The 25,870-nt window shown below is 45.7% G+C and overlaps 1 protein-coding gene across 2 annotated transcripts in view; it reads left to right on the top strand.

Moving 5' to 3' along the window:
• The window catches only part of NTM (neurotrimin), a 1,138,588-nt gene that overhangs the window by 1,057,436 nt on the left and 55,282 nt on the right, over window positions 1-25,870 (top strand). For both annotated transcript variants that reach the window (XM_078681941.1, XM_078681940.1), the window contains exon 4: window positions 21,590-21,724. In XM_078681941.1, coding sequence (XP_078538067.1) covers window positions 21,590-21,724 — 135 coding nt within the window. The remainder of the gene's footprint in view (window positions 1-21,589; window positions 21,725-25,870) is intronic.

The raw sequence follows: 25,870 nt of genomic DNA, 5'->3' as shown, positions 1-25,870 counted from the left end.
CCTTCCAGCAAGTGAGCCCCTCCTACCACGATGTGTGCCCAGACCTTCTACCTCTCAAATCCAATGCCCTTCCTCCCAAAACCAGGTGAACCTGCCATGAAGTGGGCGGATTGGAAGGGGTACTTCCTCGACTTCTTATCTGCCCTGGAAGATGAAGGGGAGGAAGCGTTCTCCAGCACACGCAGGAAGAAAATACTTCTGCACAACCTAGGGCCTGAAAGGTTGCGTGTCTACGAAAATTTGGTTAGGAAACCAAGAGCCACAACGGATGAAGATGTGTTCCAGCATGCAATGGAAGACTTAGACAGCCACTACCAGCCAGTCACTTGTACGACCATAGATAGATACAATTATTTCCAGCGGAAACAAAGTGAGACGGAGACTGTCGAAGATTATGTCGCAGCACTCAAGAAATTGGCTGTCAACTGCAAATTTGGCCATCTTCATGATGGCTTGGTGCGTGACCAAATAATGAACACAGTCAACACAAATGTTCAAGAAAAGTTGTGGGTGAGTGGAGAAGCGCCACTACATGAGATCATAGCAATTGTTAAAAAAGCCGAACTGTCCAAACGATGTGCCGTAGTAGCCAAGAAGGACACAGAGACCAAACCCACAGTCTGTAAAGTGAATGACACCAAAGCATCCGGTATCCGGTGACCGACATGCTTTTTCCACAGGATACAGAAATAGCAGGTGGCCCACACAGACCCCAACGGGACCCGCCAAACCTCCCCCAGATAAGAAGGGTTCCTGCTACAGGTGTGGCAGCCACACACACATGGCCAATGGCAAATGCTACCCTGCATTCCATGTCAAATGCTCATTCTGCGGAGTCGTGGGACATTTTGGCAAAGTCTGCAGACAAAAACCCAGCAACGTCTCTGTGAAGTGCGTCATGTAAGACTCAGAACCCGAAACAGGGGAGGGGGAAGCGGACGAAGATTGCATCTTGTGTATTGACGAACAGGCCTGGGGCATAGATTGCAATACTAGAAAAAAAACATCCTGTTTGTTGACAATCGGAGGGGGCGGGGGGTCCAGATTGCAATGGTAGCAGATTCAGGATCCCCATCCAACTCAACCCCAGTGGAGAAATTCAAGCCCTCATGACAGACGATTCTCCCAGACTGTATCTAGACAACTTGAGGAGAGACTTCCCGAGCGTCTTTGGTGGCACCATCTGCCAACTATCCAAATTCACACACAAGATAGTCCTAAAAGATGGTGCCGCACCAGTCAGCCACAAAGTGCGAAATATCCTTTTCAACTGCAAGGAAGCCGTACAACTGGAACTGCAAAGTCTCGAAGATGGCAGCATTATAGAGCCCATCGAAAGCGCCGAATGGCTGGCGCCCTTGGTCGTAGCACGGAAACTGAGCGGGAAGGTGCAGTTGTGCATTGATCTTTGAGACTGAACAAAAACTTCCTGGTGGACAAATTCCCGTTACCACGCATCAATGAACTGTTGGCCCAGACCAAGGGAATTAAGTGGTTCTCTACCATAGGCCTCACAGCAGCGTACCACCAAATCCTGCTCCACCCCTCATGTAGGAAACTTACCTCTTTCATTACCCCGTTTGGCTGCTACAGATTCCGACGTCTGCCATTTGGCGTGGCGTCCACCGCGTCAGTATTTCAAAAACTCATGCACAGATTATTCAAGAACAGCAAAAACGTCCTATACTTCCAGGACAACATACTCATCATGGGTACAACCAAAATAGAGCACGATGCCACTCTCTGGGAAGTGTTACGGACACTATCAGAAAACGGCCTCACAGCGGAACTGGAAAAGTGCAAGTTTGGGCTGTGCACTTTCACATACCTGGGGCACAAGATCGGTGAAAATGGGATCTCCCCGAAAAAAAGCAAATGTGGAGAATATCAAGTCTGCGCCCCAACCTCGAACCAAAGAAGAAGTCCGATCCTTTCTAGGCTTACCGGAATTCTACAGTACATTTACTTCGCCACCAACACCCACAGCATGCGCCAACTCTTACAGGACAAGAACAGTTTCTGTTGGACGCCGGAATCAAATCTTGAGTTTGAAACCATTAAAAAGGACATTTGCGAGGCCGTTCCTTTCCAGGTATTCGACTGCTCGGCTCCCAACATATTGACCACTGATGCCAGCGAGAAGGGGCTGGTAGCGGTTTTGTCCCGGCACGGAATCCACGATAGGCTTCGCAATGCGCTCGCTTGCCCCCAATGAGGAGAAATTCAGCGTCGTCGAAAAAGAGATGTTGGCAGCCATCTGGGCCATGGACAAGTTTCAACAGTACCTCTGTGGTTCCCGTTTTATCCTCAGAACGGATCACAAACCACTGCTAAAGGTCCGGACATCCAGCGGCAATGCAACTGCCACCCCGCGCATCTCAAAAATGTCCCTCAAGCTCCTGGACTTTGTTTACGACGTGGAATACTTACCGGGCCAGAAGAACAAATTTGCTTATTTCCTCAGCCGCTCCGCCGCCATGGAAGCAGCACCCATGCCCAGTGACTGGGATGAGTACCAGGTGGCGTTTACTGCAGATCATGAGAACATCATCAGTGCACAAGACTGGACATCCGCCTACAACTATGACCCGAGACTGTAACGAGTGAAAACCTTCATCACGCTGGGATGGACTGAAAAGAAGCATGTGACAGATGATACCCGGAAGTATTGGGAAGTGCCGGATGAATTATCCCTCACTGACGACACCGTATTTTTACTCAGGTGAGACAAGGTGATTCCCTCCAAGACATTACTGGACTGCATCCTACGCATAGTGCACGAAGGCCACTTAGGGATCGTAAAGTCCGAGACGAGGCTAAAGCAGTCATACTGGTGGCCCGCCATCGATACCTACGTGGAAAAGTATGTACGGGTATGTCCACACTGCACCAATGCGGACAAATCGGATACTCTGTTGAGGCCTCCGATGGGTGAATTCGCCACTCCCACCAACCCCTGGGAAGAGCTGTCAGTCGACATATTGGTTCCCATCCTGGATTTGTGGGGCGTGCCCAAATATGTAATCGTTCTTGTCGACGCAGGTACTCAAAATGGCCGGAAGTGGAGGTCTGTTGGAGGGCGGACACGGATACAATCATGAAGTTTTTCACTAGCGCGTTCTTGAGGGAAGGCATCCTGAGAGTCATTACCTGCGATAACGGATCCCAGCTTACCACCGAAAAATGGACGGCATTAACTCAGAGCAACGGGATCAATACACCCCACACCCCTGTGTATCACCCCGCTGGCAACGGCCTAGCCGAACACTTCAACAGCATCATCATGGGCTCAGTCCAAGCTGCCATCAACGAGGGCAAGAACTGGGAAACAGAACTCAAGAACATGATCCGGGCATACAGCATCACGCCCACACTGACAGGATACAGCCCATTCAAGATTCCATGAGGAAGAGAACCATTTACGAGGGACAATCTCGTTTGGATGAACATGAAACTACAAAGCAAGTGGTCCCCAGCAGTAGTTAGAAGCAACATCGAAAAGGCCCAGAAAATCTACAAAGACATGGAATACGAGAGGTCTCTTTGGCGGTAGGAGACTGGGTCAGAGTGAAACTGGGCCACCTATGCAAGAAAGGCGACAGTAAGTTCAGCAAGCCACTACAAATCAAAGAACTCTATTCACGCTCCGCTCTCCTGAGTGATGGCAAAGTGTGGTCACACGGCCGTATGGCGAAGTGCAACAAAGTCCTCTAGTGGACGACGGACAGCGGTACCAACAGGGCTGGCTACGATGGTGAGGAAGCAGAGGCCAATGTCGCCCCTCCACCTGAGAACTCCAGAGGCTCCAGCACCTTGGGGGGGACAGGGAGTGACACAGGGTCAAGTAACAACAGGAATTCCACACAGCACACACCACCTCAGGAGACCAATGACGCAGGCAACCCAGGAACTGGGCAGAATGCACCGAGCTTAGATAACAAGAATCAAGCAGAGAGCAACACACAGACCACATCTCAGAATAGGGGACACAAGGGGAGCAGGCCTCCTTCACACATACCCGCACATGCAGGTTAGTGGTGCGTCCCAGTAGATATAGTGAATTTGAAATGTAAGTTCTTCCTAGGGGGCAACCCCTTCGATACCCGTGGGATAGTCTCAGCACAGCTTATTTCTCTTTCTCTTTCTCTTTCTCTCTTTCTCTCTCTTTCTCTCTCTCTCCCCCTCCGTTCTCCTCACTGAGGTGCTACAGTATTGGTCACCCTTAGACCTGATGTTCAGATTGTTTGGGCCTACGCAAAGCAATTGCATTGTTATGTACTTCACATTGTGTTGTTATTAAGGGTGGAGATATGTGGTGTCGCAGTCTAGTCGTCAGGCAACCACGTGATCCTGCGTGGTGCCTGACGTGATAGCGCGCTGTGACGCGCGATTAGGGATACAGCATACTGGAGATCGGACGTGTCTCCCTCTCCTTGAATAAAGAAGTACTTTACCCGCTTCCAACGTTGTCCCTGTGGTTTATGTGGCAGTGACTTACAGTATTACACAGATGTGTCCATATCCAATAAGCGTGAAGCATCAGCTGCACCCACCAATGACCCACCAGCGGTAGCATGAGCCGGCTGCAATCTGAGCAAACTCACAATCTCACCCCAGCAGCTCACCGCACTGGCCCACTTAGTCTGCATTTGTTATGGCGTATACGGCTGGCAGCCAGTCAGGTCTATACAGGTCCAATAAGACAGCTCACATGCTCGCCAGCAGACACAGTTGGGACTCAGCAGGTTAGCCCACCAAATGTAGGGTCAATAGTTAGGGTCCCTGCTTCTAGATGCAGATGACTTCAAACTGTGGGGCGAGACCCCCAGTGGGTCTGTGTCTGCATTTCCAGGGGAGGTGGGTGAAAATGCGTGTAAAGAAGATCGGCTGGAAGTGCAACCTTGTTCATCTGGCTCGTTTCCAAGCTGCCTTTATTTACATGAAGAGTTTGCAGTGCTTATGAAAGTGGGGAAGCTGTTAACCATGCCAGAGTGGCAGAGTCAAAGATGTAGTAAAAAAATACAAATATTGTTTAATGTTGTTTTTTTCACCTTCTGGTATCTGCAAATAAAAAAAGCACAAACATTAAATAGATGTGAGTTAAATTGATCAGTGGAGAATGCCGTCTTTTAAGTTATGCCACCTCAAATGCTAAATGTGATCACTGCAGATGAATGGGAGTGTGCTCGGAGTCACAGAATTGTATCTGGATTGGCACAATGGGTAAAAGTGACTTCTGTATTTACAGTGCTGTGAGGACTATAACAAAAAGCACTGTGACTATACAAGTCATATGTTAAATTGTATTACACACAGTATAAGATAGGCTGCTGCAAAATGTAATTCTTAAGATAAAAACAAGGGCTTCCAAAGTACGTAGTTTAGCAATAGGTATACTACCTAGTGTAAAAAAAACTTTAAGTGGTTATTAAAAGTGCGCTTCCAGAACGTAGCTGAAAACCACCTTCCATTACCTCTCAAATAGAATACATCTTTGTAACCATACAAATTCAAGTGACTTCACCCGAGCAGCCACCACCGAGCCCAGGAGAAGGAGCTCCAATGAGAGAATGTACCCATAAGCACCAAGGAGACCGGGGGCACAGGAATCATGTCGGATGCTCACAGGCGTGTGCAAGGCCAAGATGAGGCCGATCTGCACCCATCCACGACTGGCTGTGGCTGGGCTGGTCCCCACTCTATTTTGTCCATTTGTTTCTGTGGTTCCCTATTATGGTGAAGAGTAAGGCGTCATCTCAGACCCTGCATAAGGTGAAACCAGAAGTCCCCAGCATTGTTTCCTGTCTTTCCAACTATATGGGTGCCCTTACTAAAGAAATAGATAATGTTAGAGGAGAGATTACACAACATACAAAAGAATGAGTTTGGAGGAAAAAAATTCTCTGGCCTCAAGCATTCCAGGGGGGACATAGTAGATACCACTTTTGCACACAAGGTTGGTCGCAAATAGACAGTTATTAAACCATGTGTGATGGAAGCCTTTCTGATGATTGAACACACCCCTCCTCAGAAACTAGTGAGCTTCTACCTGTTGTTAAAAAATCAAGACGGCCATCTATCAGGCATAAACAGAAATTTATGCCATCAGCCACGACGGCTTCAAGGACAGAGGGGGCTATCCAGAGATTAAGAACAGATCAGTTGGGGCATGGTCTGGCCGCGCAGCAAGATCGCCGCTTGTTAAGCGAACTCTGCTGGCAGAGAAAGTAATCCTGCCAGAAACGTACATATGGAGGGTCATCGCCATAAGCAAAGTGCCTCTGGGATTTGCCTGTGGTGGTGCAAACAGTGGAGACCCGCCGCGGTAGCTGCTGGCTGCAACCGCAACATCATGAAGTCCCGAACCTGGTGTGGCCTGCTTGGAGTCACCGGAGCCCTCGGCATGAGAGGTGGCAGCCGTGAGGAGGACTGCACACTAGGACCAGCTGCGCACAGCCTAGCAACTCACCGTTGGCCTGCGGAGCCGGTCTGCTGATCCGGGTACAGCAGCTCTGGGTCGCAGAGTTGCGCACTTGCGGGCTGCTGCAGCTGATGCGGATCAGGAGAGGGCAGAGTGCGGCTGCCAGAGCCCCTGAGGAGTAGCATGAATTCCCCCGCATCGCTGGGTGAGTGCGGGGTTCCACCCTAATTTGCTGGGGATGGTTGGTCCAGTGTTGAGCCCCGGAGATCCGCCGAGAGTCCAGGCAGCCACCATTTTAGAGTCAGGCTGTTCGTTCCCCCTGTGGTGTCTCTGGGTCGCAGGCGCATGGGGTGTTTAGCGCTGCTGCGTAAAAGACACTCGGGACACATGTGCTTCAGTTCACCGCGTGGTCCGGACTAAACTCCGGCCATGCCTACTTTATTTTTTTATAAGTGAGCGCGTTACGTCACGCGCTCGCGTGTACGCACCACATGGTGCACAATCAGTTAGACTGCTGACTCCGCGGTCCAGGACATTACACCCCGAGCCTGAGTCGTGGGCCAGCGAGCCAGAAGGTCAGTGAGGACTCCCTGGAGAGGAGGACATAGTGCAGGCACCTCTTCCCACCACTGCAAAAAATGGCCCATTCGGACAGCGGAAACGACAACCCAGTTTGGTGAGTGCAAGGTGAGGCTCGCTCTAGCTGCCAGGTACCCCGAGGAGTTCCCCCCCAGGTGGGGGCTGAGATTTATGTGTATCGCTGAATTGAACGTTGGTGTGGGCAGCACAAGACCGGCGCATATGGTGACAGGGGCAGCAAGAAATACATGCCCAGGCCGCAGAGGACATTGTTAAGTTCAAGCCAGGGTGGCGCCCGACCACAGCTCGCAGGCTGAGATCCCAGTGTCGTTGCCAGTTGAAAGTGGTGGTTTAAGCTCTGGTGAGATCAGATAGAAGATTGGGAGGGGAGCGGTACACTGGTGACACCAGATTGCATCCACACAGCAGCACCGGGGTCGTATAGCCCTGCCACCATGGGAAAACAGGACGCAAAACAACCTAAATTAACATTTGACAACAGACGGGCAACCAGAACGATGGAGCAGCAACTAGAGGGGTGCTTTGAATATCAATCCAAATCAGAGGCTGAAGATCGTGGTGAAGACCTATGTACGCTGATGTTGGAAATGCTCTCCGGCCTCCGCACTATAGACACTAAGTTATATGTGCTCCTGTCTCAACTAGACGCCATTAAAAAGCAGGTGGGAGCGCACGAGACTCGGCTGGATGTGCTGGAAAATCGCAACTCAGACTTCCATGAATTTCAGGTCGAAACTAAGGAACAGCTCCTACACATGGATAAAGTACTGGGTTTGGAGGCCCATTCCTGTCAGAACAACCTACGGCTCATGGGAATTCCGGAGACCACGGCCATTTCTAGAATGGAGTGCTACATCGCCGACTTGCTCCATGAACTTTTCAATCATGACCTGTCTGCAGTGTTCGCGGTCGAGCGGGCCCAACGCACCCTGGATCTTAAGCTCCCGGTCGGCGCCAAACCTCGGCCAATCTTGGCCCGAATTCTAAATTATCAGGACCAAGACCTTATTCTACGGTTGGCCAGGGAACGAGGGACCATTACCCTTCAAGGGAAAACAACTTCTACCCGGATATCGTGCAAGCGGTGCAGGTGGTGCAGGCAGCATGTCGGGAATTCCTGCCTGCAAAAAGAATTCTGCTACAGGCCGAGATCCCTTACTCCCTGTTGTATCCAGCCAAGCTCAAGGTGTCCTATGAGGGCACAGCAAATTTTTTTACGGACGCCATATCCGCACTAAAGTTTGCTAAACATGTTGGGGGTAAGAAAAAGCAGGCGCAAGGTCTGAGTGCCGAAGAGGCACCTGGTGACTGGCTGAGTGACAATGATTAACTTGGGGAGGGTCTATCTAGGTCTTTAGATGTGATCAATCCTGTCTAAATTCAGCCAGGTACAGCACAGTTGCGGCCCATGGAGGGAGTTCCGTGGGGCGGAAAGGCGAGGCGGGGGAGGGGCAGGGTGGGGAGTAGTAAACACCGGAATATGGATGGTTGGAGGTAAGTAAACAATTAAATAAATAAAATGAATTTCGTAGCGCGCTGCATCGCATTTTGCGATGCAGGGCGCACAAACAAATTTGTTTTATTTATTTAATTGTAACTTACCTCCAATCATCCATATTCCGGTGTTTACTACTCCCTCATGCTCCCACATTGCTTGCCCTTGAAAACGTACTCAAGACTGACTCCCCTCGTAGACTCATCACGAGGATCTATTATAACATGCAGAATTCCGCCGCCTTGTTGACGCCAATGGTCTCCACGCGTAGAATGCTGAACTGCAAACTCCACTAAAAGAGGAACAGTGGGCATTTTGTTGCAATCAACTAACAGCCTTGTCCCCCGATTACAAGCTATGCTTGATTCATTTTAAAGTTCTTCACAGATTCTATAGCACCCTTTCTCAGCTTTACTGCATAGGGATCAGGGCAGATGATGGCTGGTGGAGATGTAGCTTTGTCCCAGCTATATTCCTGCATATGGCATGGAGTTGTCCTAGGTTAGCCACATTTTGGTCTACAATCTTCACCACGATACACGAGATCATTGGCACTCCTGGCGATCCGGATCACCTGTTGGGACTTTTACGTCAAAAACACACCAATCCAAAGCTACATGCTATGTTATTGCTGTTTGCTAAGCGAAGGGCAGCTAGTCTCTGGGATAGGAGAGGGGGGCCCCTTCATGAAGTAATGGATTCAGGATGGAACATTTCTCCACACGCAACTGTCCACTTTTTGGGAGATGATGCCATCAGCATCCAGGCCAAGGGACATATGGGAACCTTTTTTGGAGTGGGCACGTCAACAGGAGGAAGGAGACCCCTCAGGAAGCCTGTTGACTAGTAGTCATGCCTATGTAGGCCTAAGGGCGAATAATGAGCCGAACCAGGTGTATCACTGTTGCAAATTGATTCAGGTCTACACTGGTTAGCACAAATGGACCCTACCGTGGAAAAATGACAGGTGAAATGGTGTCTAATCTGTAATGCTATTACCAAATGTTTACTGGATGTACAATGTATGTTATGTTTTGTTTTGTAGCACTGGAGATGCGAGGACTTTGTCTTGTACAGATATTTTGTCGTAATTCACAAATAACTGTATTGCGCTCAAACTGGAAGCAACTGGCTATTTTGTTGGTGTTGTTTATTTTAATGTTCAAAATGCCAATAAAGAAAGAAAAAAAAGAACAGAACAGATCTGTTCATGGAAATGACTCACTGCCTGTCCTGGCAGAGTAAGTGCTTGATTTAGGGTTTCAGCATCTGAACACTTTGAGAAACTCTTTGACCTCTTTTGAGGATAGGATAAAGACCCTATTAAAACCTATTAGTACTAGACTAGATTCTATCGAGGCCTCACTAAAAAAGCTAACCAATGTGGTAGATCAGCAACAGCCCAAGGAGTCAGGAAAGAGAGAGGTGGGCTGACTTCCAGAGGGCTTTCCAGTGGACATACACCAGTTTGTCATTCTGGCTTGGCAGTCATTGGTACTACTATTACAACCCTGGAACCTACTATGTCTGGCAGACCTGATAATAACGAATAACGGTCTGGGGTGGGTTCTGGTTCTGGTTCATGTGTACCCAAACAGACGGATAATGGGGATAGATCTTTACACTTACCTCCAGAATGCACACAATATTTGAATGGATACAGGCCAGCATGAAGGATGGGAGGAATTATCCCAAAAAGTTAAATACTGGATAGGTAATAGGGCTGGGAGATCACGATATGTAACAATTGTTAGAAAAACAAAAGGGATTGGGCCAGAATCCCAACATTTTTTTTTAAAAATGACTGTGTAGTTGTAAACTTTAACTCGGCCAAGAGGGCTCTTACAGCTCTATCAGATTGTTGGGGGGAATGATAGTAGGATTTCTGTGGTGCCCATCGGGTAATTCTTTCAACACTGCCATCCTTCAAATACCCCTTCCCAGGCCCCATCTAGCCACCCTCAGAATAGATCCCAAGAGGTTGATTCTACCAGGCCACATCCTCACCTCTAACTGTTTCCTTCCCCTGTGCAGTTTGACGGAATAGGACTGACCATCCAGCTTCTAGTGAGAGGGGATATCAATGGGGGCCCTGAGGTCCCTGAAGTCGCTGAAGACCCATCTATGGATATTACTTATAATCAGGAACCAGTGTCGGGATGAGAAGATTGCACCTAACCGAGGGTAATCTTAGTATCCTGAGCTGGAATGTGGGGGGTGTTAGGAGTAAACTTGAGAACAATAAATGGTGTACACTTATTCAAGGCTTTCCAATTGTTTTCCTGCAAGAAACTTGGTAACCAATTGTATGTTTTGTGGATGGCTTTAGTACACTCTTTACTCCTGCACTCTTTACTCCTGCCCTACCATCAAATAAGGGTAGGTCGAAAGGAGGCTTGACCATTCTCTTAGCCACCAATTCGGAGGTAATACAAGTTTGAGTTCTCCCTATTATCAGATGGTTTGTTACCAATGGAAGAACTGGGAGAAAACGTCTGTTAATCAATTTTTATAATATCATCATTAACAATTATGCGGTGGACCTAATTTCTGCTTTTGACAATGAACTGAATAATTTTTTCATTTATGTCGGGGCTATTTTTACATTGTGTGGGTGAGGGATTTTATTGTTCAGTGCTGTAGTTTTACTCCTGGAAGGTTTTGTGGTCTATCAAGTGATGAGGATGAGCAAATTACACACTTTGTACATTCTATATATGGGAGGCCCTAAATAATATTATGACCAAGTACAATTTATTGTTTGCCTCTAATTTTTCAAGTTAACTCGTGATAAGATTGCCATATTACGTATGCCATGCTACTCCTAGCCCTATTGATTTGCACTATTGATTTTACACTAGAATCTAGTAATATTGGCCTCCTTGTCATGTATTTCCACATTCCTCCTTGTTTTAGAGATCAATGCCATCCATTGTAATTTTTGAGTAATCTTTTGCAAAAGATAGGAAAACTATTTTAGGAAAGAAACTGAGAGTGATTATTAGGAATGAATAGGCATTGAAGTGGGGATTAATCAACGAAGAGAACATTTTAAGTTAGCTGGTCAACTCATGTGGAGCACAAATAGAGCTGTGCCGAAATAAGAATACCCCAAGGGAAAACATAGTACAGATATATAACTTGCTGTCTATGCACATTTGATCTCAGATAACACGTCCTCCGAGAATATAAAGAAACAGGACTCCACATTAGACTCCAACATTTCTTCAGATGATTAGATTTCATATTTCTCTGGTATATTCTCAGGGAAGGCCAGCCCTTGTATAGAGGATTCGTCTAACCTCAACAGGGATATTGAGCCAGGACCAGCTGATGGCTTAGTCTTTGACGTTAGGGATGTTACTGAAGCACTCAAGGAATATCACATGGGCAAGACCCTAGGTCTAGATGGTGTCCCATGGATCTATTTATTGGGTGTATTGAGTTGCGAGCTCCGCTTCTTACCAATGTCTTGAATGCAGTTGTTACGGTAGGCCCTCCTCTTCCGTGGAGGAAGTCTGTCAGGGTCAAGATCTTCAAGAAGGATAGTGTGGTATTTAGTATTCTTTTATGCAACCTGCCTTTGTTATGGTTTGCTAGGCTATGATGTAACTAGAATGTCTTTCTGTCTGAGAGAATGTTGTTATTCAATGTTTTGGCAGTTAGTTTAGCTATTACTAGCTGAAGTCTCTTATGCATGGATGTTCAATAAAAACCTCCATGTCATCCTACCTACTTTGCGTCTCCTGTCCTATCCTACTGATGAGAGCATCACCTCGATTTGGTGACAAGTGAAGCCCTCTTGAAGAGACCTCAACACAACAGAAGATTTTCATTTACTGCTACTTCAAAAACTTTAAAAACTGTCCTGGCTGAAAGGTTTTGTGTTCCAATTGTGAAAAAAGGGTCATTTCTCATGATGTTGTAGATCTAAAAAAGAACAAACGATCAGGGAAGTTGACATTTATGATAAAGACAGAGATGTTGTTGGGATTTGTCAAATTAATGATTCAGGCAATGAAGGTCCCTTTGATGAGGTTTTTATAAATGATTAATCAGTAAGAATGTTGTTTGATTCTGGTGCAAAGATCACCCTCATTCCCAAGTTTTTTTATGATCAACAACTTTTAAACAAAGTCAAGCTAATTAAGCAGGACATTAAACCATGAGGTTATGGAGGTAAAACCATTGACCTCTTGGGGTATTTTTGGGGCACTATTGAATTTTAAGTGAGAATTGTTCCTGGTAAGATCTATGCCTCCATGAAAGGGGACTCTTTAATTAGTTGGTTTCACCAACGTGAGTTCTATGTGTACTTAGACCCCAATCAGACGCCCTCTGTGTGTCTCAAGGATTTACCTGCTGTTAAAGAGGTAAATTAAGGGTCTGATATCTGGGTTGCAAGATTTCCAGAGGTTTAAAAAAAATAATTGGGTTGTCTCAAGAACTATATACATCATATGAAATTGAAGCCACGTGCTGCGACCAAGGTCTCTAAAGTCTGGAGTGTACATTTGTTGGTCAAGGATTGTATGAAGAATGAGTTAGATACGCTTGTAAAGAATGGGATAATTCAAGATGTGGAGGCTACTGAGTGTATCTCTCTAGTTGTTATGGCTTGCAAAGCCAATGGAGAGGCTAGACTATGCATTGATTTGAGGGAGCTGAATAAAGAGGTTATTGTTGACTATTACCCTCTTCCTAATATCACAGAAGTATTGTCCTCCTTAGGTGGAGCTAAGCATTTTTCAGCGTTGGACCTTTCTTCTGCCTACCATCCGGTCAAACTCCATCAAGCCTCCCAAGATCTGACGACCTTTATTTCACCCTTTGGTACTTTCATGTTTCTCAGATTGCCTTTTGGGCTCATCTCTGCAGCCTCTGTGTTTCAGAGGGTGATGGGGAAGATGCTGAAGGGAGTTGTGGGGATTGAAGTGTATCAAGATGACATACTGGTTCATGGTGTTAATATAGAAGAACATAATGAAAGGTTGGCCCTGGTCTTGGAAAGAGTTCTCACTGCAGGTCTTACACTTAAGTTTGAGAAGTGCAAGTTCAATGTTGGAGAGATTGAGTACCTGGGACATTTAATTTCTGGTTTAGGTATCAAACCTAAACCTTATTTGGTGCAAGCTATTTCTAACTTAGACTATTGAAGTTCTTAGGGATGGCGGAATTTTACAATACGTTTGTTCCCAACTTTGCGCAAAAAACAGAGGCTTTGCCTGGTCTGTTGGAAAAAGGGGTGTGAGTTTGTTTGGAGTCATGCTTGTGGTGTAGAGTTTGCTCGTATCAAGCGATGCGTGAATGATCCACCTTCTTCATCAAGCTTTGATCCTTCTTCGGTTTCCTATCTCATGACGGATGCAAGCTCCAAAGGATTGAGTGCTGTTTTACAGAAGGTTGGTGGCTCTCAAAAGACCATTTTATTTGTCTCTAGGCCTTTGAGAGGGGCTGAGTGTAATTACTCGGTGGTTGAAATGGAAGCTCTTGGTGTTTACTGGGCCATTTGCAAATTAAGAACATTTTTGTGGGGAAAACCCTTTGAAGTGATCTCTGATCATAAATCGCTTGAACTTAAAGGTGTTTTCTGCAAAAAAGGCGTTGATTTGGTTTCTCACAGGATAAGAAAATGGGTTGTTGCCTTGCAAAAGTTTCAATTCAATGTTTCTTACTTACCTGGCTCAAAAAACATTTTGGCTGACTGCCTTTCCAGGTTATTTTGTCAAAATGAGAGTTCTGATTCGGCTGAAGTGTGTGAGTTCCTCTCTAGAGAAGATTTTGTTGAAGAGGTAAATGTTTGTGTTATTACGGAGGATTTCATCTTGGAAAGAGGTGTGAAGTTAAAATCTCAATCAGGATAATACATTAAAGCTTGTTATGTCAAAAGTACGAGATGTTTGGGGTAACAAGCAAGACTGTGTTGAGAATCTGAAAGGGTTTTGGAATATTTAAGGTGAGTTGACCTTGGTGAATGGTATTTTGTTGCGTGGCCAATGCTCATGTGAGCCATGTGGGGATGGCAAAAACCAAGGAAAGGATATGGATATTTACATAGAGAGAATTGTTCGCAATTGTGCCCGATGTGCTAGTAGTGACAAAGTATTGAAGTGTTGAAGTGTAGGACTCAACCAATGATTTGAAAATTGAAAATTCGAAATGCAAGGCACTTGAGCGTTAATGGCGTAAAGACTACGCCCCTGACGCAAAAAAAGACCTACCATGAAGCCAGAAATGTTTATCACACTGCTTGTGCGAAAGCACGAGCTCTGTTTGTTTCAAACACCATCATGGAAGCTTCCAATAAGCCGAGAACTCTGTTTAATAAGGTTAAAGAACTCGCAGGTGCACAAACAACAGCTACGGCTCCCCCGCTTAATACTCTCCAATGCCAAGATCTTGCCTGTTTCTTCACCGAAAAAATTGAGAAAATCATCAGGGACATTAAAACTAACATCAATGAACCACCCCTCCTGCTGACACGGAATATGCTCCCTCTTGTGAGAATACCCTTGAATCTTGGCCTCCCATCACAGCTAACATACTGAAAACCATTTTTAAAACCATCAAGTCCGGCTCCCCCAGGGACCCGATTCCTATTAAAGTAATTAAACAACTGGACGATCGCTCCCTGGAAATCATTGTGGATACGCTCAATTCCTCGTTAGAACTTTGCACAGTCCCGGCCCTCTGGAAACACGCCATGATAACTCCACTGTTAAAGAAGCCCACAGCAAATCCTGAACTCCCGGCTAATTATAGACCTATATCTTTGCTCCCTGCTTTCTCCAAATGCTTAGAGAGACAAGTCCACTCGGTCTTATCCACCTTTGCGGAAAACAACTCGCTCTTGCACCCTTCGCAATCGGGTTTTCGGGCCGGTTTCTCGACTGAAACCACCCTCCTAGGAGTTACAGAACACATCCGAAACCTCCTTGATAATGGTCAAACGGTCGCGCTCGTGCTTTTAGACCTGAGCGCGGCCTTTGACACCATATCCCACGAAACACTCATCAAGGCGTTATACAGAAACGTTGTCCGTGGGAAAGCGCTCGAATGGATCCGGTCCTTCTTGGCTCAACGGACATTCCAAATTACATCCTCCTTGACCTGCTCCGACACCTTCAAAGCCCCTCACGGAGTGCCACAGGGATATATCTTGAGCCCTCTGTTTTTTAATCTTTACCTCAGACCCCTGGCCGACCTAGCGGAAAGATCCGGACTTACCCTCATGACCTACGCCGACGATTCCCAAATTATTTTCTCCCTATCAGAATCTTGCCCATCATCTCCGTCCCTCCTCAAATTAGGGCTTCAAAACATCCGAAATTGGATGACAAGAAATCAATTAAAGCTCAACGGAGACAAAACAGAGATTCTTCTCTTAGGGAAACAGCAGGATCTCTGGAATCCCTCACACTGGCCCAACCAAATGGGCAATCTTCCCACCCCAGTTACTCAAGTACGTAATTTGGGAGTCATCATGGATAGCTCCCTCTCAATGAACCAACAGGTCAGCAAAGTTGTCGGCTTATGCCTTACCATCATCAGATGGCTGAGGAAAATCCTTTGGATGCTGCCCTCCTCCACTCAAAAAACCGTAGTCAATGCCCTCATAACATCACGGCTTGACTACGGCAATATTCTGTACCTTGGTTCCAACAAAGCAGTAGTCAGTAGACTACAGCTGGTCCAAAACGCAGCTGTTCGACTACTGTGCAGAATCCCCAAAAATGTGGGAGTCTCGAGCTACCGCCGTGAACTCCACTGGCTCAGGGTAGAAAGTAGAATCCGTTTCAAAGCCCTGAACTACATGTTCAGAATCAAAGCTGGTACTGCACCCAAATACCTTCTAGCGTTGGCTCATCCTTACACTCCCAAGCGAAACCTTCGCTCACAATCAGCTGCCAACTTCTGCGTACCAAGATTCAAACTAGCAAAAATGGGAGGAAGATCTTTTGCCCACCTTGGACCATCCCTCTGGAACGCACTCCCTCCTTTCATTCGAAAGGAAGAAAACCATGCTAGGATTAGAAGGCACGTTAAGACTTGGCTATTCGAACAATAACTAGAATAGCCAGTAATTCCTTGCCCTCATTATGCTGTGTCTCGGCGCCGGGAAACCCTTTTTGGGTAGCTGTTGCGCCCAACAAATTAAAAAAAAAAAAAAATTATCAGGGAGCAATCCTCGGCTCCGTGGGTTGATGGCCCTATTGATATTTTAGGGCTTGTGATGCTGAGGTCTCAGGACTGTTATGTTTTGGTATGTGTGGACTTGTATTCAAGGTTGCCTGAGGTAAAGAGGTTAATTCTGTTGAATCTCAATTGGTCATGGAATTTTTGGAGGAACTTTTTGAACTAGAAGGGCTTCCCATGTCTTTGTTATCTGATAATGGGATCCAGTTAACTTCTCATTCCCTTGAAAAAACGTTGGAGGAAAAAGGCATAAGTCATAAAAAGGCTTCATTATATCATCCCGAATGCAATAGTGAGGTGGAAACATTTGTCAAGGTGCTGCAGGAAGCCATGCAGTTAGCTGCAGTATCTGGTGATAATTGGGGAGTTGAAATCAAAAGAAAAGTCCGCGAGTACAGATTTACACCCCATTCATCCACCGGTGTGGCTCCTTTTTGGCTGTTCAAGGGAAGAGCAGCCTTCACGGACTTGATTCCATCGTGGGTGGCCTTTACAAGGAAAAGGTCTGACAATGATGTGGAAAATACTGGTGCATGAAAAGAAAGAGAGTTGAAGTGTATGGAGATGAGGAAGGAGTTATTTGATGTGAGAAAGGCTACAAAGAAGACACCTGTAGGTGTTGATGAAGTTACCAAGGAAGGGTGTCTGTATTACCAAGTTTGGTAAACCCTTGCAAATCATTATGTTGTTTAACAATGCTGCCAAGATCAGTGACTATTAGATTTGGAACCTTGGTAGAGTTGCCAAATGTTCTCCTCGTGATTCTGTTGGTGCTGATGTTCCTGCTGCTTGTCCTGCATTTCAAGAGGTGAGGAGGAAATCTTTATGGATGAGAATCACTCCCTGTTGTTTGCAAGATTGTGTTAACTCATTTTTTAAATTTTATTTCATTTCTTGTGTTTATGGTATAAGGGGGAAGGTGATGTGGTATCTTGTACTTTGTTTTATGCACCTGCAACCTGCGTTTGTTACGGTTGCTAGGCTATGATGTAATTTAGAATGTCTCTCTGTCTGAGAGACTGTTGTTATTCAATGTATTGGCAGTTGATTTAGCTGTTGCTGGCTGAGGTCTCTTATGCATGGATGTATAATGAAAACCTCCAAATCATTCTACCTCTTTTGAGTCTCCTGTATTCTTCCTACTGTTGCGAGCATCACCTCAGGTAGGAAAGCTGACCCAGCCTGCTGCAGACCTATTTCGCTCTTGGATTCTTCGATGAAGGTGGGAGGGAGGATACTCTTGGATAAACTTTAAGGGTGGGTTCAGGACCATAAAGCTATTTCAACTATTAAATATGGCTTTCGAAAGGGCATCAGTACAACTGAACAATGTCTGAATATAGCTCTTATTATTGATAACTATACTGTTGCCAAGCAGGAGACTCTGGGCCTGATTTAGATCTTGGCGGATGGGTTACTCCGTCACAACAGTGACGGATATCCCATTCACCGAAATATATATCCTATAGGATATTATGAGATTTATATTTCAGTGGACAGGATATCCGTCACCTTTGTGATGGAGTAACCTGTCAACCAAGATCTAAATCAGGCCTTCTGTCTCTCTCCTTTACGGATCTTTCATCTGTTTTTGATTTAGTTAACTGCTCCTTGCTTTGGGACCTTTTATTTGATCTTGGGGTGGACACATGTCTTATCCGATTTTTCGACAGTTTTACATTGACACTACAGCATCGGCATACGAGGGCTATAATGGCAATTCTGCTGATTGTTTTAAAGTGGGAATGGGTGTAAGACATGGAAGCATATTAGCTCCCTTTCTTTTTACCTTATAATAGTTCTCTTTCTGTTTACCTTATAGATCAATGGCATAGACAGCTTTTTGTCTGTTAAGGTGTCAGATGTGCCAAATATTGATGCTGTGTTAAAGGCCTGCACTGGCAATGCAATACTGTGTCTTTTGCATAGTTTTGTGTCTTTTGTGGTGGGCCTAGATCTTAAAGTTCATAGGGGCAAAACATACCCTATGATAATGGGACCGGGCAAAAGGCAAGATCATTTGTTATCCAAGAGGAATAATTATTGTGAGAGAAAATTTCTCTTATTTGGGAATAACGTTTAGTTCCTCTTACTCATGGTGTAAGCATGTGATTAACAGGAAATGATAGTTAGAGAGAACATGAAACACTGTGGAAAGATTTGCTGCTAGACTAGGAAGGAATCAGGTTAAGGAAATGTTAACTCTTTTTAAAAGTAAAGAGGCTTCAGGTGTCTGCTTTAGGGTGGGGGTTTGGGGTCACACCTTTACAGCTCCACTCCAGGTTGTGGAAAATTAATATTTAAAGAAGTTTTTAGCCATCCAGCCTAGTAGTGCAAATTATATATACCATAAGGAGGATTCTATTTCAATTGCCTCACTTCTATTATGGCATACTGTCCGGTCAAAACCTGAAGCTGAACTATATCGTGACTTGATAAGATACTCCCTATCTCTGGATGGTTATAAAATAATTCCCTAATTTGAGCATGTTCATTCGCTTTTTTTGAAGTTGGTTAAACAAAACTACTTTACTTATCCCCAAAGATTATGTAAGGTTGGCAGGAAAGACCTGAGGGCCTCCTTGCTTGATTTGAGAGAGAATGGCCAGCATTTGTAAAGAATCTATTCATGCATATGTAACCTTATCATTGAAAACTTGGAGTCAACCATATGTATGTTGGTTGAGCAATAGGTTTCACCAAATGTTTGTAAACCAGATTGGATTATATGCAAATCATATATATGTTGCTTTTTTGGATGAGGCAAGGGATTTGTTCAATCTTCAACCTTGCACCTGTAACAAATTTCTCTGAATAATCAGTTTTACATCTTGTCTTTTTTGTGGCTTTTACTATGAACCAAGAAAGAAGTACATCTACTGTTGCTGAAGGGTTTATATTTTGTTCAATGCAGACCAGCTCTATTATATCTACAGCAGTTAGCCACGCACTTTATTTCTATACCAGTGGCATTTATTTTTACATTGGTGGTGAGGTTAAGGAAAACCACCTACACATCGCCTAATTGTTGTCTTCCTCTCCCCAGAGACAACAACTGTATTAAATAGCTTATTTTAAATGTAGTTATATTTGATATGTTTTATGTATGTGATGACTCATTTTAACGTAGTATGTTTTATTTTAACTTATCTATGTATCTATATATCTTTTATGGAGTAATACTTGCTTTGAATAAAGGTTGATGGATACTTAGGGGGGTTTGAAGAAAAAAGGTTTGAAAAGCTCTGTTCTTGAGTCTAAGCGCCATAGGGTTCAGCTCCAATAAACTACAATGAGGCTGCGCCACCGAAGCGCCACTTTTTGTGAAACTCTGGTAGGGAGGGGCCTGCTCCATATTTACCAGGCAAAACTAAGCCACTTTGCATGGCTTAATGCTGCCTTGTAATTATCATTCTCTTTAACACAGTTTTCTGTGTTAAAGGTACGTGCAATGGGTTTTGTTGTGGGAGTTCCCTGCACCCAAGTTTTTTACACTGCCTCAGATTTATGAGGAATCGTAACTCTGAGGTAGTGCTAAAAACGTACACCTCTGTAAGGGAGGAGCAACGTGGAGCTGTATCTTTATTTCTCCTCCTTTTTCCTCTTTACAAATCAGCAATCAACACACCTTGCAAAGATGACTTCACCCAATGTTTTATGTTTTCAATGAGATCACGAAAGCATTTTCCAAAAATAAATCAGCCAACATGTGTTGCCCCTTCAGTCATGGGACTCTTTTATGATTATAATTACAAAACACATACACTAATTACATAACTTGAATTAATAACACTTGCAAAACACATAGGGGCATATTTACAAGTCCCTTTCGCCACAGGAACGTCACTTTTTCCGACGTACCTGTGGCAATAGGGGCTTTGCTTATTTACAAGGCAGTGCAAAGCCACTTAACGTGGCTTAACGCCACCTTGTAAATAAGACACCTGTTTATGCTATACTTAGTGTTAAAGGGGTGGGCAATAGATGTTTCGGTGGGCATTCCGTCGCAACACCCATTGATTTTGACGCTGCCCCCTATTTACAAGTGTGGCTTAAATAGGATGCAGTGCCAAAATTAAGACAAAAAAACACTGGTGTTAACATGGCAAAATGAGGAGAAATTATTTATTTCTCCTCATTTTTGCTGTTTCTATGTGTGCTGCATTGTGCAGAACACATAGAAACAGCAAAACACCATGCATGATTGTATATGTGCAGGAAGGTGTCCCTTACTGCACATAAACAAACATTTTAAAAATGACGAGTTGTAACTTCCATGTGTGCTGCACAAAGCAGAACACACAGAATTTACAAATCACCATTTAAGATTGTTTATGTTCACAATCATTCTCACAGCACAGGCACCCTTGCACTATGGTGCCTGCTTTGGGGCTATGCAGCTCTAATTAGCTGCTGCACAGGGGGGAAACGCAGGGCTGCACCGTATTGTGAGTACGGTGCAGCCCTGCATTTTAGAAATTGTGGAGCACGGCTTTAAGCCAAGAAGGGTAACACCATGCTCCGTTACTTCTTTGTAAATTTCCCTTTTAATTTATAACAAGGAGAAAATTCATATCCACCATTTGTTATATGGATAGAAGGTTTCCTAACGTTTCTTATCTTGGCCAGTGTTTAGGGTCCGAAAGAATATCTCGATCCACTTATGGAAACATCTAATTCTATATCAAATTGTGTACTCTTCAATTTTCCGAACATAGCAGATATCCCTAAACTATCCCTGAGCATCCATTCATGATTAAGGTGTACCTTGTTTTTGATTGTGCATTTGAATGGGATGCAAGACATTTCTCCCAAAATACTTAACATCCTGATATTGATGTGTTTACCTTAGATGTTTTCTTTCTCTATTTTTGCAGGTCCAGGTTTTGTGAGTGAAGATGAGTACCTGGAAATTTCCGGAATCACGAAGGAACAATCAGGACTCTACGAGTGCACTGCAGCCAATGAGGTGGCAGCAGCGGTAGTACGGACCGTGAGAGTAACAGTAAACTGTGAGTACCTCAATGCGGTGTTCACTACTCTGATGTTTGTGTCTTAAATCTCTGGGATGGGCGCCAAGAGGATTCAGAAAGGTTCGAGTAGGAATACATAGTAATAAAATCAAATTAATCTATTTTTCTCAGTGAAAGAAATTTCGACATAAACACGATTCGAGGGCATATAGGAGGTTGAGTGATGTCAAAATGTACTTAATGTAGAAATCATATATAATAGTAGTCGGGGATATGCTGACATGCTTTATGATATATATATTCACTGAAAAAAACATAGGGTTCAGGCCTGATATAGTTAGGAATTAGCATTTAAAAAACCTTAGAAATTCACTGAAAAAAACATAGGATTTAGGGGTGTTATAGTTAGCTGGACATTTTACTCGTACAAAACCACTGAAATTCCTCCAATATAGTTAGTTGTACTCATTATATCTTTCGCGCCCGCAATCCACTGCTGATGATCTCACATATTACAGCATTCATGACATGGTCAGTGACATCACTGATGACATCACTGATGACATCATCCATGTGACAATCAGATACACCTCATCATACCATTATTCAAGGGGAGTGTTTTCCCCCTCTGCAAACACGCCCCCAGGTGAAAGGGGGGCTGTGTAGCTCCTCTTCCTTTTACTTTTTTGGGGCCCTGTGGACCCCATCCCCAGGGCCTGACCCCGAAATATAATATATATATATTTTTTTTTGGGAACGGGTCCCCCTCCGGTGGCCAATTCCGTCCATGCCCCTGGGATCCCATCCCCCGGGGCATGGCCAATTACCTTTATTTTTTTTATGGAGGGGGCTGCATCGCCCCCCTCCTCAGGCCACTTCAAGGCCCCGAGGACCCCATCCCCTGGGGGCGGCCTTTTAATAAAAACAATGTTATTGGGGAGGGGGGCCGCGTGGCCCCCCTCCCGGGCCACTGGTAGCCCCGGTGACCCCATCCCCTGAGGCTGGCCCTCACTGTTGGGGACCGTGGGGGGTCCCCAAACCCCCAGGGTCCCGCCGGCTCCCCTCCTCCTGCGGGAGCCGGCATTGCTTTTCCAGATGGGGAGCAGCTAACATGCTGCTCCCCATATTGAAAAGCAATCTGCTTTGCTTCATTGAAGCGAGATCAGGTTTCCCTGCTCTCGCTTCAATGAAGCAAAGCAGTTTGCAAAGGCAGGGTGGGAGCCGCGAGGGGGTGGGCACCCGGGACACTGCAAGAGCCGTCCCTGGGGGTGGTGGTCCCAAGGGCCATCGAGGGCTCCAGGAGGGGGGCCACGCGGCCCCCTCCCACATTTTTGAGAAGCCCCAGGGGGTGGCGGTCCCCGAGGCTGGGCGGCCTCAGAGCCCCCCACCCAATTTTTCCTAAACCCCGGGGGTGGCGGTCCCTGGGGGGGCCTGAGGGCCCCCCACCCATTTCTTTGAAGCCCTGGGGGGTGGTGGTCCCCGGGGCTGCGGGGGGCCCTGTAAGCCCCCCGCATATATTACATTAGAGCCCCAGGGGGTGGCGGTCCTGGGGAGGCCTCAGAGCCCCCCACCCATTTGTTAGAAGCCCCGGGGTGGCGGTCCCCGGGGCTGCGGGGGAAGGGCCCGTGAGCCCCCCACATATATTACATTAGCGCCCCGGGGGTTGGCGGTCCCTGGGGCTGGGGGGCCTCAGAGCCCCCCCACCCATTTGTTAGAAGCCCTGTGGGGTGGCGGTCCCCAGGGCTGCATGGGGGCCCTGTGAGCCCCCCGCATATATTACATTAGAGCTGCGGGGGTGGGGGGCCTCGGAGCCCCCCCTGATAGTATTTTAAAGCCCAAGGGGGTGGCGGTCCCCGGGGCTGGGTGGGCCTCAGATCCCCCCCACCCATTTAGAACAAGCCCCGGGGGATGGCGGTCCCTCCCCGGGGCTGCGGGGGAGCCCCGTGAGACCCCGCATATATTAACTAAGAGCCCCGGGGGTGGCGATCCCCAGGGCAGTGTGGGGGGATTGGGACTCCCACACTTATTTTTTAATAAGTAAATTACTATTTTTCCGCGGGAGACAGCGTTTCTTTTTTTTTTAATATCGCGTGGATGCGCGGATCCTACGCACATTCCGCAATTTCTTTTTATTAAAAAACATTTTTTGGGCCCTGGGGACAGGCCTAGGGGGTCAGGGTGTGTCTACCCTGCCCCCTTTTCGCGTTTTGCAGTGTTTCTTTTGGGTTTATTGTGCCTTGGTTCTACCGAGGCACAAGATGGCTTCTAACACTTCATGATTTTGACAGTTGTCAGCCAATTAGCATTCAGCTCGTGCACGGCAGGGTGCTTGTAGGCTGTGCGTGGGGTACGCGGATCCACCGCGCCCATAGATATATAAATGACTTTAACTGTCATTTTCTTAGGAATTATGAACAGATTTACACCAAATAAGCAAAAGGCATACGTCTGAACTGAGGACTACCTCTTTGCCAATTTTGGTGTAATTCCGTTCAGCCGTTCTGGCTGTAGCCGTGTCTAAAGGTCCTATGGGAAATTGCATGGGGAAAACATGTTTTAGGACCCACCTTTTTTCTCCAGCCCCTGCTTGACCAATCACCCCTAAACTTTCAGGGAAGGAGTGGAACTGAGCTGGCCATAAGTTTGTAAAATTTTGCGAAGAAGGCCTGGAGGAAGACCACGCCCACTGGGGCAGGTAATTGTGATAAGAGGAAGGTGTGTCAAGTAACAGTGCTTTCAACCCTCCGCTGTAGAATGCCACTGAGGAAGGGATTTGTTAATCCTGAAACGCATATGGCTTTAAAGACTTTTATTGAGGACTGTACCTGCTTTTACTGCTTGCTGGCAAGTTGTGAAATAAATGGAAGTGTGATTAACTTCTGGCGACTTCACTTCATGGGGCTTTCCTGTTCGTGGCAATGATTATCGGCTGTGGCTCAGCCGAGGAGTGAAGTCCACCGCCTCGAAGGACGGGTCCGTGCAGGCATCAAACTGGTGCTTGTTACAACGGGAAGAAGACAGTACGGCGCCAATGCAGGTTGGTGCGTTCTGTGAACACGAATTTCATTTCTACAAAGCGGGGCAAGCATGAGTAAGGACAATGCTTCTATCCACATGGAACATTATTTCTAGCACAATTTCGAAGGGATTGCAAGCCGCCCCACTAGGGGAAGATGGTAACACACTACAATAACCAGAAGGCCTTGAGGAATGCCACGCCCACTGGGGCAGGTAATTGTGATAAGAGGAAGGTGTGTCAAGTAACAGTGCTTTCAACCCTCCGCTGTAGAATGCCACTGAGGAAGGGATTTGTTAATCCTGAAACGCGTATGGCTTTAAAGACTTTTATTGAGGACTGTACCTGCTTTTACTGCTAGCTGGCAAGTTGTGAAATAAATGGAAGTGTGATTAACTTCTGGCGACTTGACTTCATGGGGTTTCCTGTTCGAGGCAATGATTATCGTCTGTGGCCCAGCCGAGGAGTGAAGTCCACCGCCTCGAAGGGCGGGTCCGTGCAGGCATCAAACTGGTGCTTGTTACAACGGGAAGAAGACAGTATGGCGCCAATGCAGGTTGGTGCGTTCTGTGAACACGAATTTCACTTTTACAAAGCGGGGCAATTTTTTTCAATTTCAATTTTTATTTATTATGTTTTGGCTCTTGGTAAGGGCCACATAAAATTCACAAAAGGAATACAAACAAAAGAAAAGCGTAAATACAATCATACATGCAAAACAAATTTCATCCATAGGAAAATTGACAAGAGAAAACAATGTCAGACCTCTCCAGATTCCTTAATAAATAGCTAAAAAACCTTTAAAAAAAGTTAAAAATATAAAAGCAAAACATTTCATTAGGAGGACAGTATAAAAATCGTAAAAAAGAATTCACATCAGTAATACCCAATTGGAGACATATCGATTTTAACCATTTAAACCGCAATGAACGAAGAGCAGGACAAATCAATAAGACATGCATACGATCCTGGATACTCAAGTTACAAAAATTACACATGGGCGAGGTTCCATTCCATTTAGATAGAAGTGAATTTAAGGGCACTAGGTCATATCGTAAAAGAAACCATAATCTACGAACACCATGTGGCATGTTCCATGTGGCATAAGGTTGGGCCAACTTCATAGCATAAGAATTAAGGAGAAGATCGCAACCCCCTTTTTCTTGTAT

This window comes from Lissotriton helveticus, chromosome 3_1 (genome assembly GCF_964261635.1).
Source record: "Lissotriton helveticus chromosome 3_1, aLisHel1.1, whole genome shotgun sequence".
In the NCBI taxonomy this organism is placed as follows: domain Eukaryota; kingdom Metazoa; phylum Chordata; class Amphibia; order Caudata; family Salamandridae; genus Lissotriton; species Lissotriton helveticus.
The sequence above is the reverse complement of the archived record's forward strand: the minus strand, read 5'-3'. Positions and strand labels throughout refer to the sequence as shown.